Genomic DNA, 14,171 nt, shown 5'->3' on the forward strand with positions numbered 1-14,171 from the left:
CGCCTGGGTGGCTCAGTCGTTAAGCATCTGCCTTTGGCTCAGGTCATGATCCCAGGGTCCTGGGATTGAGCCCCGCATCGGGCTCCCTGCTCCGCGGGAAGCCTGCTTCTCCCTCTCCCACTCCCCCTGCTTGTGTTCCCTCTCTCGCTGTCTCTCTCTCTCTGTCAAATAAATAAATAAAATCTAAAAAAAAAAAAAAAAAAAGAATTTCTCCTTTGAGCGCCTGGGTGGCTCAGTCGTTAAGCGTCTGCCTTTGGCTCAGGTCATGATCCCGGGGTCCTGGGATCGAGCCCCACATCGGGATCCCTGCTCGGCGGGAAGCCTGCTTCTCCCTCTCCCACTCCCCCTGCTTGTGTTCTCTCTCTCGCTGTCTCTCTCTGTCAAATAAATAAATAAAATTAAAAAAAAAAAAAGGTAATAGTGATAATAATTCTACCTGCCTGTGTGCAGCTCTTTGCAGCCTGAAGAGCATGCTCACACCTCTGGTCTTCTTGTGCTGTAAGGGGGGGTTGGGTGTGATCCTTGTTCACAGATGGGAAGTGGGGGCAGGGAGAGGAGGGGTTGCTAATCACTGGGATAGCTGGGATAGCTCCTGGCCCACTAGCTGGGCACCTTTCCACAGCACTTCTGCCCGGCTGAAATGGCCTCCTTCCATACTCCTGTCTCATCTAAGACTCCGCTCAGGCAGCTGGGTGGGATGAACTCTGGATCCATCCCTATGACCTGAGTTGAAAACTTGATTCAGTCACTTCCTAGGGGTGAGATCTTGGAACAGCCACTTAATCAAAGAGCCTCAGCATCCCTCATCTGCAAATAGGAATACATATGCTATCCCCCTCATGCTGTTGCGTGAGGGTCAAGTGATACGATGCAAACAGAGCCCCAGCACAATCCTGGGCACGTGACAGGTGCCCCAGGAGGACTAGCTGCCTCCAACCCTGTGCTCTTAGACCAGAAGCTCATTGCAGTCCAACATTTTTCATCAGTGGCTAAGATCCCGCCTGGAATGCAGTAGAGTACCCCAAATATCTACTGGGGAATGAGTTTGCAGAATTTCTCTCATTCAGATACAATCTTCCATCATGATCGTTTTCCTCATCCTGATTCCTCTTTGCTCCAGGAGGAGAGGTGACATGCCTAACTCTGAACAGCCTGGGACTTCAGACATGCACTGAGGAAAACGGAGGAGCCTGGCGCATTTTGGAGTGTGGCTCCTCTGACACGGAGGTCCGCACCTATCCCTTTGGATGGTACCAGAAACCTGGTGAGTGACCCGTCCCAAACAGCTGTGTGGCCATCTTTAGTCATCCATTTCCCAACCACATACTAGGATGACGTCCTTGGGCTGGGAAGTAGATTAGGTGGCATTCATTGGGTACAAGTGACAGAAACTGACTCTATTCAATGTAAGCAGGAAAGGAATTTATTAGAAAAGTCTGCTCATAGACTCAAAGGAAAGATGACTCACTAGGTCTCACTAGGTCAGTGACATGAATGTATTCAGCAGGAAGGGATGGACACGTCTCCAACATCAGGTTTTGGTGATTATAGTCAAGCTTTAAATTCAAGGGAGAGAGTTTGGCCCAGGTTGGGCTATGCATTCTCCCACTGCCAGAGGGAGGGTGGGGAGGCTTGGGTGACAGTCCCAGCAAGATTGGATGCACTGAGGGAGAGGAGGGTCCCCAAAGTATAGTTAAGATGGTGCTGCTGGCCAGGGGAAACCAACAGCTGTGCCCTCTGCCAAGGTCCCTAGTTTTTTGAAACTCGTCAGTTAATCAGGATAATGGGACACATGACAGTTTCAGGGAGGGAGAAGGGGGCACCAATGTATATTTGACAACATACGTGGAGTTGGGATGTCAGGGTCAAGGCAGTGTTGTGTCAGTGTGGGTACTTCACACATATGTGCTGATTATATGCCAGCACATTTTAGGAGCTCAATTTGAAATTGGTGAATGAATGAATGAATGAATGGTCTGCATGGTGTGATGGAGAAGCTCCTGTACTCAAATGAAGAGATAGTAGTATCTTCCCAGATCTGCCATCTACTGTAGGTTTGTCTTTGGAAAAGTCTTCCTTTTCCTCCATTTCTCCATTGGTAAAACCATGAGGGAGACTCACTCCGGTCCTATCGGCTCCTACCCTCCAGTGTGTATGGGTATGGGTACACTTGAGGAACAGTGGGGAGCTGCATGGAGACTGGTCATCCTCCCCTTGTGTCCCAGAAGCAAGTTCATAAAGATGTCTCAGATACAAAAAGATTGAAAACCCTGTCTGAGTAGGTGTCCATTGAAGAGGCTGAGCTGAGGTTCATTATCTCCACTCTCTCCTACTAGTGGCTTCCTCCTTAGTTTCAGAGTTGATGATAGGACAGATGCTGGCCCTGCTGGGGCACCTGCCCTGGAAATGAGAGTCATGGGATGTCTGGCTTGAAGGAAACTTAGAGATCCATAACTTTGATCTCTGCACTTTTCACATCTCCCAACACAACACGTTGCCCAAAGGAGGGAAGGAGAGGAGAACCGATATGACTCATGCATCTGCTGTGTGTCCACATGTGTGATGTGTCCCTACTCGTGCTGGGGTTTCTACATGGGTGTATAATTCGCTAAGCATGACGGCCTGTGGAGTAGGCATTATTTCCTCCTTTTCGAGATGAAGAGATGATGGCATAGAAAGTTGAAGCTACTCAACCAAACCACACAGTAAGAGTCAGGTTGCAAGCCCAGAGCTCACAACCCCAAACTTAACTTTCCTCTGTTTCCATGTTGCCTGGCAGATCTTCGATATCCCATGAATGATCAGATGGGAAAGTGTCCTGACCCTTTGACTGGTTTTCTCCTAACTCAATTAACTAATAAGCAATTGACTAATACATTGAAAAAAGTAAAATAAAACTGACTAATAAGCTAACAGACCAAAACAGTCAGTGGTTTGGCCTCTGGTTCCAGAGCCATATCCAACTTGAGGGGCCAGGGGTGGGCTCCTTGGTGGAATCTGGCTCTTGGTCCTTGTTCATGAGCCTACTAATCCCAGAGGCATTCTTTGGCTTCAGGTGAGATTTATTTCAAGTTAATTATTAGCAGGCTGAATGGAATCTTCCCTGCTGATGTCTACCTTGAGCATCCTGTGACTGATCCTTGATCTGAATTCACTCAGGGTTAGGGTTATGCTTTTAATTTTATTTTAACATCTTGATTTATTTTAGGAAAGACATTAGGGTTGTATGATGAAAGAGCCTCACTGGGTTTCTATTTAGAGAAGAATGTGCCATATAGGCTTTCACTAACTCACAGGGGTGGGGGAGAAGTGAGTGCCTGCTGAGTATGGTGGCCCAGCAGGAGACCCGAGGCTAGCTATGGGTATTGTGGGGGCTTCAAAACAGAACTCTTACCCTCCAAAACCTCCCTGCCCCGTCTCTCTTCCCATCCCTCTTCCCATTTCCTCATCCCACCAAAGACTGAAAACTGTCATTTTCTGTCTTCATATTGCTCAGGGAAGAGTTGGGTAAAAAGAAGCTTAAGAAATAAGTCATTTGTTCAGAAAGATCATGGGAATCAGACCAGAGTGTTACAACATCATGGCAGGAGTTGGCAAGGCAAAGAACACAAGGTGCTCATTGTCCCGACTCGTTCCATCTGTTCTGTTTCTTTTCATCTGACGGCACAGACCACTAGGTTTTTCCAATATATATTTTGTGGGGTCAGGCTGGGGACTCAGAGTTCTGTCCAGAAACTCCAGGCCAGGGGATTAAGAATTCCCAGTGGTACTCTCTTTCTGTGGACACTGACTGAGCATGGACCGTGCCCAGGGACTCTGGTGTTACCAATCCAGCCTGCATTCATTGGACTCTTCTGGTATGGCTGGCTGGATAAAACATTCAGAAGCATTAGCTCGTCTAATCCTCACAACCACTGTTAGATGAGGAAAGGGAGGTCCAGGGAGGTTAAGTCACTTGCCCCAGGTCACACAGGAATCGTGTCTTATTCACCCAACTATATTCCATAAAGACTGAGTCAGTCACAAGGAACTAGGTCTGAGTTCTGGCTCTGTCATTTGCCTGCCTGTGCCTTGAAGGGTGCCTGGGACTCCAATCTTCCCCTCTCTGTCAGTCCTGGCACACGAAGCATTAGTTTTTACAGAAAAATTCTTTGCAGGAATTTCCCTAATAGACCTTGCCCTTGATTCTGAACCATGGCTTGGCCATTTGGTGTATTGACATTTATACTGAGCGTTTACCACAGGGCCCTGATCAGGCTCCAGGCTGAGAGCCAGAGACAAGAAGCATAACATGGGTCCCGTTTCTGAAGAACTAGCCCCGAGGAAGGAGAAAGGAAGTGATACTCACTGAGTTCCTACCGCACGTCAAACGCTGTGGGAACATGAGAGGCAGAAGGTGCTGCCTGCAGAGGGATTAACTGGGCTGAGGAGGCAGATGTGAGAGAAACGGAACATCTCTTCAGCCCTAACTGTATGTCACAACCAACTCTAGAGTGCTTTTCCCCCTGTACGAATTTAGTACCCCCTGTGAAGTTGGCTCCATTCCTCTCCCCTCGTGAGGAGATAATTACTCTCTGTGTAATCAGAGAGCTACTCAGGGATGTGGCCAGTGTTCCTGTGGCGGGATCCACCTGGGGAGCGGGGGGTGCTTCTGGAGCACAGGAAGGGTTATGCAAAAGAGGTTCCAGGGCAAGTCTGGATGTAGATGACGGAGAGCTGGCTGAAGGGAGCGGTGGCCGCCGTGTGGGGACAGGCAGCAGGCCGTGGAGGCGGGGTGCGCCATGGTCTGGCCCTCACAGCCCTCAGGCCTTCAGAGACCTGCTCACAGGTAATGGGGCAGTCTGAACCAGGCTGCTCGCAGAGCAAAGGCCAGAGCTTAGCCTCCTGGGACCCGGGAGCAGGGAGCGCCAAGAGCGGACCCCAGAGAGCCCACGGCAATGCCCTATCTGATTTTGCTGTCCACAGTGAACAGAAAGTTCCATGTGTCAGCTCAGAGCTGAGGCTCATGCTGAGCAACTGTGTATGCAAATGAGGCTGTTTGCAGCCCCTTCCCGGCAGTAGGACCCAGAGAGCAAGCATTCTTAGCATCCAGGGTGGGAGTCGTGGGGCCCTGCTCTGTGGTCAGGCAGAGCCCCAGGGCCCAGGGTTTTCTGGAAGGGGCGGGCCTCTGGGGCATTGGTACCTTCCTTTTGCTCTTTGAAGACAACTAGGGCTGCCCATTCTTTCTGCAGCTGTGCATGGCCTGCAAGTGGGGCAGGGTCTCTGGTTTGTTTATAAAGTCAAATGTCGCTTCTAAAAAAAAAAAAAACAAAAAACAATCAAAGCCACATGGTTCCTGCCCTCTGCTAAGCAAATGCACTTGGACCTTGTAGCAATTCTAGATATAGGAACATAACCTGGGAAGGAAATGAAAAGCCCTTCTAATTATGCCTCTGTGCAGTCCTCGTCGAAGGCATAATTAGACATGTAGGTGGGGTACACAACGGTTCACTCTTCATCCTCACTCGCCTCCTGCCCCCAGCTGCTGCCTGGTACTCAGCACCAAGCTGCCTCTAGGCACCGGGCTGGCATTTTGCAGCAACATCTTCTTTAGTCCCCAAGCAACCCGATGAGGCAGGGCCTGTTGTCACCCCCGTTCTGTGCTGTGCTGGCCAGTGTTTCACAGGTGGCAAGGGTGAGGGGAAGCCCTGATTCATGGCGGATGCCACTTGTCATGGTGTAAATGTCCCCACCACGGCGATTGTAGGCTACCGACTTGCTCTCTGCCTCATCCCAAAGGCACAACCCTATTACGAAGTACTGCCAGGAGGTGAGAAAAGGTAAGGAAAGCAACGGCAGCGGAGTCACGTGACCCATTCTCTGCTGAGATGAGCTGCATGGCAGGGCTCCCCAGAATGAGCTCTGACTCACCGAAGGCTTCTGTGATGTGAGACGTTTATATAGTTTCCAGTGATCCGTTAGTACAATAAAATACACTGCGTACTATATGTATACCATAGGCATTCTTTACACTACAACACGACACAGCACAACACAATATAATACAACACACTTGCATAAATGTCTCCTTTGCAGGCTGCCCTTACTTTGAATTTCAAGATGCATTTCCAGAAACAGAGCAACTGAGTCCAAGGGTGGGAACATTTGATGCCCTTGATACAGATGGTCTAATTGTTCTCTGAAGACTGCACTAACTCTCAGGACCTTTGCTCTGAGAACCACTCTCTTCCAGGAAAGACAAATATTTCAACAAACAAACCAAGCTGGCCCGCTGGGTGTAACGGCGCATGACGGTGGTTAGTAGTTCTGAATGTCGCCTGAGGAGCTCACAGAATGTTGGTTGACCGAAAACAGAGCTCAGTCGTTCCCAAAGTGTGTCCTTGGGCCAGCATCACCTGATCACTTGTTAGAGATGCCAGATCACAGGCCCCATCCAGGACCTGCTGAATCAGACACTGTGGGGGTGGGGCCGGCTCGGTGTTGCTACCAAGTCTGGGAACCAGAGCCTTAGAATGATGCCTGGAGGGAGCAGGTGTTTCCAGGCAGGTGGAGCCATGAAAAAAAAAAAAAATACAGTACAACTGGAGGTTCTAGAACTGAGAAAGGCTGGGTCATAGCTCACCTGACCAAAGTGAAGAAGGCAGCGGAGGGGCGGCCCTGTAGGGGCCAGAATAGAGCATGACTCTAATCTGAGGCTTGTCGTGGAGGCAGATGAGGACAACGGACACAACGTGGCAAAGTGTGTCACTGTGGAAGGGCAATGTCAAGAGCTAATAACGGCCAGCATTTATTGAGTGCCTACTGTAAGCCAAAGCTTTACACATAGCAACTCATCTAAACCTTACAGGTCTGACATACATATTGTTGCAACCTCTATTTTACCGACAAGGACACTGAGAATAGGGAGGTGAGATAACTTGTCAAGGTCACACAGAGGGAAGCGTCCAAGCCGATGTTGCCCTGGGCAGCTAACCCCAGAGCTCCGCCCTTGACTGCTGACCATGCCCCCTGCAGCTGGGCGAGCGAGGAGATTCTGTGTGCACTCCTTAGTTTGGGCCACTGGGAGAAAATACTGATGGAGCTTAGATCTGTTCAGTACGGGGAGAGTGAGGGGAAGAAGATAGTTAGCACTTATGGATCACCTACTCAGTACGCCTGGTTTCTCATTTAATTTTTTACAACATCCTCCTTTTGTCAATGCTGAAACTAGATCTAGAAAAGGCAGATGACTTGTCCCTCCACACTGTTTCTAAGTGGTACACGGAGATTCAGGTCAGGTCTGTCTGTGCTCCAAGTCCATGCTCTGTCCACCCCGCCATGCTGCGCACCACGAATACCCACCACTTACTGAGCTCCTACCCCGTGCCTGGCACTGCATAGTCTCCTGTCATCCCAAGGTCATTCTCAAGGTAGATTGTATTATCCTCATCATGCACATGCAGAAATAGGCTCAGAGGGGTTAAGTGCCTTACCCAAGTGAACAGAGTCAGAAAGTGATGGCCATCAGCATGTGTGCTATCCCCCACCTATCCCTGGAACATGGCAGGACTGCACCTGCTCACCCCCAGCCTCGCTGCTAGCTTTGGTCAGTGACGTGTGTGCACATGAGGTGTGTCCCTTGTAGGCAGAAGCCATAGAGCAAGAGCGAAGTTTGCTGTGTTCTCTTTCCCTGCTGCAGTGTTGTGGAAGCCAGGGGCATGGTGGAGCCCTGCTCCACGTGGGGCCCCGGGGCGGATGACACAGAGCCAAGCCCCAGCCCACCTGCAGTGGACACTGGGTGTGAGGGACAGACTCTCCTGCATGGTGGTGGTTTTAAGCCACTGAGATGTGATTGTCACCTCATCCCAACCTAGGCCATCCTGACCTATTCAGGGTGACAGCCTGCCTGCCTTCCAGGTCCAATTTCGCCATCACCACCATGAACCCCTGTTAATGCCTTTGAGGGTGTAGGGGAGCTAAAAGGCTGCCTCTTCTTCTTTTCAGTTGCTCAGAATGATGCTCCCAGTTTTTGCCCCTCGGTGGTTCTGCCTTCCCTCCCGGAGAAAGGTAAGCACATGGTCTTTTCCACCCCTCTGATGAGAGAGCCACCTCACTCTCCCTTCTCCTCCTCTTCCCTTTAGTTTTGCCCAGTGGGGGATAGCTCGCACGGCCCTCTCGCCTTCATTAATTCAAGCTCCTGTCAACCGCACACAAGCATAGATAGGGCAATGCCAGCACCACGCCCATTTCACAGATGAGAAAACCGGCTCCCAGAGAATCAATGCCTTGGCTGAGTAGTGCAATCCACTGGAAGCAGAGGAGGGTTTCGTCTGGTTCCTGCACTTTTCATTCCAAGGATTGTTCTCCCCCGGTCCAAGAATGACTAGACCTGTACTGTCCTGGGGCAATGTTGAGAATGGTGGCACTTAGGGCCCCAAAGGGTAAAACTAGCTATTTCTTAATGCAGAGGAGAGGGGGCTCTCAGCCCTCAGCCCACTGGGTGGCACGGGGCCATCTGAAGCAGGGCACCATGCCGGGGAGCATGGCCCGGACTGAAGCTGCCGCCCCGGCCTGCACATGGCGCACAGCCCCATCACTGCATATCCTGTCTGGTCACGAGGCAGCAGGAAGTGCGGGGCGGTGGGGCGCACTGGGCCGGTTCTGGAGGGGGGTGAGCTGGGTGCAGGGTAGGCGAGCGTGGGCCTCGACGCACATCCTTATTCTGCCTTCCCTAAGTCAGGAAATGACTGCAAGGGCCCAAGCGACAACATTAATTCCTGTCCTGTGACATGATGTCTGCGGTGCTCCAGACTATAATCTGTCATTATAGTCCTGGCTGAAGAGACAGAATATAGCTTGTGTAGGAGGGAATCATTTGGCCAAGGCTGTGGCTAAAAGTACAAACATCCTCAACAACCCGGGTTGTGAGTTTCTTCCACCCAGTTCAAAGAGCTAACTTTGGAGAATATATGCACACATGGGTATTTTTTCCTGCACATTCTATACAGAATTATATCTGTGTCTAAACACTTGAAGACTTTATGTTTAGGATTTTGGGTGCAAGCACCATATGTGTATGATCTGGTGGCAGCTTTTTGAAATGCTGGGAGGTGGGAGTCACCATTTGCCAAGTCATGGATGGTGGATGGGGGGGCTTAGGGTTGGTTAACACACCCAAGGCCAAGCAGCGAATATACATCCCAGCCAGACTCTGGTCAAGGTTGATACCGACTTTTATCAAGATAATGTAAAAGCAACTGGAATAATCAAATTGTCCCCAAAGATTTATGGTTTTAAAAAAACCCAACTGGTTCCTTGCCTCACCTCTACCCCCTGCCATTTCTGCTTCCAGAGGCTACCACATTTAACTCTTACAGCTAGTTTTTCTCATTCTGGCCTCTCCGTTTCTAAATAACACAGGGATCCTGCTATTTCCTTGATTTGTCCGTCTTGGAAGCGACTGTTGAGTTCCTGCCTTGAATGGGGGAAGACTTGGGGTTCTCTTTTATCACCCTTTCCAGTGTTCCCCTTCATTTGCAACACGTAGTAATGTCAAGACTTGAGGTCGAAACAAGAGCATTACTTATTCCATTCACGTACATAGGGCTCACTGGGGAGCCCGGAAGTGCAAGAGCGATCTCCTGTTCCCATTAGCAATCCCTGTGTGTGGGCGGCTGACCGTTCTGTTTCAGCCCCATGTTCCACCCCTGCCTTCCATGGTACCTTCTTGGGCTTCCTGGGGTGCCCGTGGAGCAGGCAGGTCAGTCCGTACTCTGCTCTGCAGGCACCCAGAGTATTAACTCCTCCTCGCTGACATGTCCGTCAACACACCTCCCTCTTCTCCTCATTGAAAAATGTGTTCAGTTCCTTTATCTGCTGTTTGCTCATTCTTGCTTTTGTGTGTTATCTTTTGCGGGTTTAGTCGTTTTAAATCCCTTTACTTCATTTTGTAGGAGGGAGAGAAGAGAAATGTGCTGCATTTAATTAGATGTGAGAATATAGTCTTTTTTGAAACTTCTCAGCATTTGGTGAAGGCTCCATTTTGTCCTCAGCACTGCACTAAGCATTTGATCTTCACATAAATCTCAGGAGACAGGTCTTCTTTTAATATCAATTAGTTATAGAAAATTCAAACAATGCAGGAATATAGAGAAAAAAATCACAGAGTTACATAGAAGTAATGTCGGTTCAAACATTGTTTTATTTGCTTCTAATCTCTTTAGGCTTATTCTGTGGTTTGAAGCAGTTGTAATCTCCCTACAATGTTACTCTTTTGTTTTTATCTAATAGAGCATTGTGTGTGTATTTCCAAATTGTTACAGATCTCTCTAAGTCATGCATTCATGCATGCATATGCTCGTTCATGCATGTATATGTTCATTCATTCATTCATTCATTCATTCATTCATTCATTCATTCCTCTGTCCACATTCCTACCATCACGATGCTCCCCGTCTGGTGAGGAAGAAGCAGGTAAAGACAGGTCAGTGTTACCGGCAATGGTTTCTGTATTACTCCACCAGGTAGACACACTGCCCTTTACTAACTCATTCCTCTATTTTTGGATACTTGATTGTTTATGACTCTTCACCATTATGGAAATACCAAAATGAATCCCTGAGTACATAAAGCTCTTCCCAACGTCTAGGTTACTTCCCGGGAGCACATTCTCCAAAGCACAATGACTGGGTTTGACAATTTTGTATTTTAAGACTCTAGGTTTGTGTTGCCAAACTGGTCTCCAGCAGTTGTTCCCAGAGGCATCCTGGCTAGCAAGAGTTGGTTTCCCACTCTGAATGTCAAATGCATACTGTGCGATATGAGCAAATCAGAGCACGGCTGCCTCTAGGTGACGAGAGTGCCTCCACTCTGGCTTTGTGATAATTTGTGTTCCTGGCACTTGAATGACCAACACAAGAAAGAAAAGGAGGTAGAATTTCGCTTCCCCCTTCACGCATGCAGGCTGGGGATCTGAGTGGAGCTTTCCAAGGCAGAGTGACGTGTCACAGTATTTTTAAACAAGTGTGATTTTGACGAGTGGGATTTGGAGGAGGGAGGGATGTCAGAGCTCGCATTCCATCTGTGCTTAGAGTTCTCAAATTGGAATTAGGAGTCTGGGCGTGTTCCCCTGGTGGGCATCAGGGGAGTATGTCAACATGATTCTGACATGGATTGTGTGTGCGTAAGGGTGTGTGTGTGCACACATGTGTAAGCACCATGTATATGTAAAATGCTCATCTTTATGCACTTTCTGTTCTGGGAGAAAAGGAAATATTCACTAAGCACCAAACATTTTACAAATTATTTAATGCTCCTAAGAAGTTTAGATGGTAGTAAGTTCTGTCTTTCAAATAAGGGAGCGGAGTGTCCCAGAGGTTAAATTAACACCTGGGATTTGAACCCCCATGCATTTGGCCCCCCTCTGAGTTAGATAAGAATATCTGGTTAGTTTCAGTTTCTGGAAAGGGTGACAGAGATAGACTTCTAGTCCTAGACTTGTCTGGACATCTAATGCTTGGCCTTGTTTCTTGTGACGAGTCAGCGTTATTCAGCCACCCATTCAAAGCCTCTTTGAAGAGGGGATTCTGAGACACCAATTGGTCAGTGGGGATGGTGTGAGGGTGAAGGTGACTTCTGAACTCTCACACATCTGTCTGGGGTACATACCATGTACTAGAGCACCAGGGAGGTTTCTAACACACAAGCTGGTTTGAAGATGGCAGGAGTTTGTCAACTGGCCAAGTTTCAGAAAGCCTTTCCTTCAGAGAGAATGGGTTGTGTGTGCAAAGGCCCAAGGGCACGAAACAGGCTGGGGCATTCAGACATTGGAGACATGTCCATGTGGTGAGGTGAGACAGATGAGCAGTACAGAAAAGCTTGCACTTGAGCGTGGAGCTGGCAGGAGACTTGGTATTGGGTGTGGCAATCGACCTTGGTAAGATCTCTTCTTGGGGGTGGGTGAGGAGGAAAGTGGCAGCGAGCTCTAGGGTGGGCAAGTTAGAGAAATATTTTAGGGAAAAACAGCTCATCTTTCACTTCAGTGTGGTTCAATTCAGTGACTATATGTATCTCAGCCACTTTTTGGGTAATGGATTCTGAATTTTCACTTAAATTCCAGAAAAGGCACTGTATGGAGGTCAGAAATCTTGACTGCAAAGATAGGAGCCTGCCTTCTAGTCAGGAGAAAGGCACAGGAAGTCAAAATTGAAGGAGATGGGCCACTTACCACAGTGGGGCCTCAGGAAGCATCCCCAAATTCACCGCAGACAGGCAGGGCAAACACCACAGGTGCATCATGACCACACTGGATCATAAAGAAGGATAGAGCATTTGCCAGATGCCAAGGTGGGAATAGGAAGCATCCTGGGTAAGGGAGGTGCACGAAGAGAAGGCCAGGGTGTGCACTGGCCCCGCATATGCAGGGAGTTACAAGTCCTTCAGGATCCCAGGGCCAGCAAGGGGCAGGGAGAGGCTGGGTGGGGGACAGGGGCCAAGAAATAGAGGTCTTTGGGTCCCACACATCCCTGAAGGGCTTTACATAGTTGCACACTGAGCTTTCAAACTGTTTGAAGGCTCTCCTTTGGGGCTGTGAGCAGGATGCTTTGGCCAATGGACAAGCTCGATTTTGAGAAAATGGGGACAGTTGTGTCATCTGTGTATAGAGTACCATTTTACTCTTTGGGGAAAAATTTGTACATTTTTTAAAACAAGTAAAACAGTAAAGATGTCATTTCTTTATAAGAGAAAGCGTCCATTGCTTCTTAAAAGTCCCACAACAACCAATCCAGAGAGGATGCTCGGGGTTAGCAGGAATCGTCTGCTCAGACGTTGAAGCCTGCTGTAGGATGACGACTGTCTCCCCGTCTCCTGCACGCCCAAACACAGAGTCTTTGGATTGCAAACCAGAGGAAAACACAGAGTACGAGTCTTTGGAAATATGTATCTGCATTCTAAGTTCATTTCACCTGACACTTCAAAATGCCCCTTAGGAAATGCTCCAGCCCTTGAGCATGAGCCCCCTGGGAGCAGCAGGTGCGGAGGGCTGTGAGTGACCCTGCGGCTGGGAGGGTGCAAGGTGGTGCTGAGACACATGCCTCCTTCTGGTGGGCCCTGGCCAGCTTTCCAGTGCCTCTCCTCACTGCCGGCTGGAGCTCAGGGATAGCCACAGCCTAAAGTCCAGGTGATGGAAGCAGCTGCACAACCAGTCTTTTGGGCCACGCAGTTATGGTCCATCAACTTTGTCCGCCTTGTCTCTGTCCTTTCCCATCAGCTGTGCCAGTGGGTTGATGGAATTCAGTTGATCATTTCTGCAAATGTTTTCCATTAAGCCAGAGAGTCGTATGATCCCAAAAAATGTCAGTGCTGGCCAGGAACGTGCCCATTATCTAATTGTGGGAAGCAATGGGACATGGTGCAGCCACGGGCTTTGAAGTCTGTCCACCCAACTTCTAGTCCTATTCCAGCTCTCAGCCACTGAGGTCCGGGGCCGTATTTCTCAGCCTTGTGATGCCTCCGCTTGCCTCTTTGAAATGGGGATGATGGTAGAAAATAAGATAGATGATTGTAGGAGGCTCATGTGGAAGAATAAGTAAAGTACAATGCTCTGCACAGAACCTGATTAAGTGAGTATTTAAGAAATGTCAGTGATAATTCACAAGTCCAAACCCATCTTTTCATGGAAGAGGAAACGAGAGAGAAAATGGCTCTGCTAAGTCACAGCCTTTAACTGGCTTAACGGGCAAAGCTATAAAATTTTATATATAATATACAATTATATTATGTTACACACACATACACACACACACAGAGGGAGGGAGGGAGCGCATGCAGGGGGAGGGGCATATGGAGAGAGCAGACTCCTTGCTGAGTGGAGCCCAATGCAGGGCTCCATCCCACATCCCTGAGATCATGACCTGAACCAAAATTGAGAGTCGGATCTCAACCGGCTGAGCCACTCAAGGGGCCCCTTTTAAAAAATCCCTACTTATTGGGATATTATGTCAGTCACTGTGCTAAGTGCTTTCCGTATTTTAACCCTCACAACTGCCCTATGAGATGTGCATGATTATGTCCATTTTACAGATTTGGAAGCGAAGGGTCAGAGAGGTCCAAGGTCACACAATTAGTAAATGATAGAGCTTGGATTCAAAACCAATCTGAATTCAAACCCAGTCTCCCCACTAAATGTGCTG

The 14,171-nt window shown here is 48.8% G+C and overlaps 1 protein-coding gene across 1 annotated transcript in view; it reads left to right on the top strand.

Annotated features, from left to right (window-relative positions):
• Positions 1-14,171, top strand: part of TG (thyroglobulin) — a 239,796-nt gene that overhangs the window by 92,230 nt on the left and 133,395 nt on the right. The window contains exons 34-35 of the mRNA XM_021688468.1: positions 1,121-1,264; positions 7,984-8,046. Coding sequence (XP_021544143.1) covers positions 1,121-1,264; positions 7,984-8,046 — 207 coding nt within the window. The remainder of the gene's footprint in view (positions 1-1,120; positions 1,265-7,983; positions 8,047-14,171) is intronic.

This window comes from Neomonachus schauinslandi, chromosome 4 (assembly GCF_002201575.2).
Source record: "Neomonachus schauinslandi chromosome 4, ASM220157v2, whole genome shotgun sequence".
Lineage (NCBI taxonomy): Eukaryota > Metazoa > Chordata > Mammalia > Carnivora > Phocidae > Neomonachus > Neomonachus schauinslandi.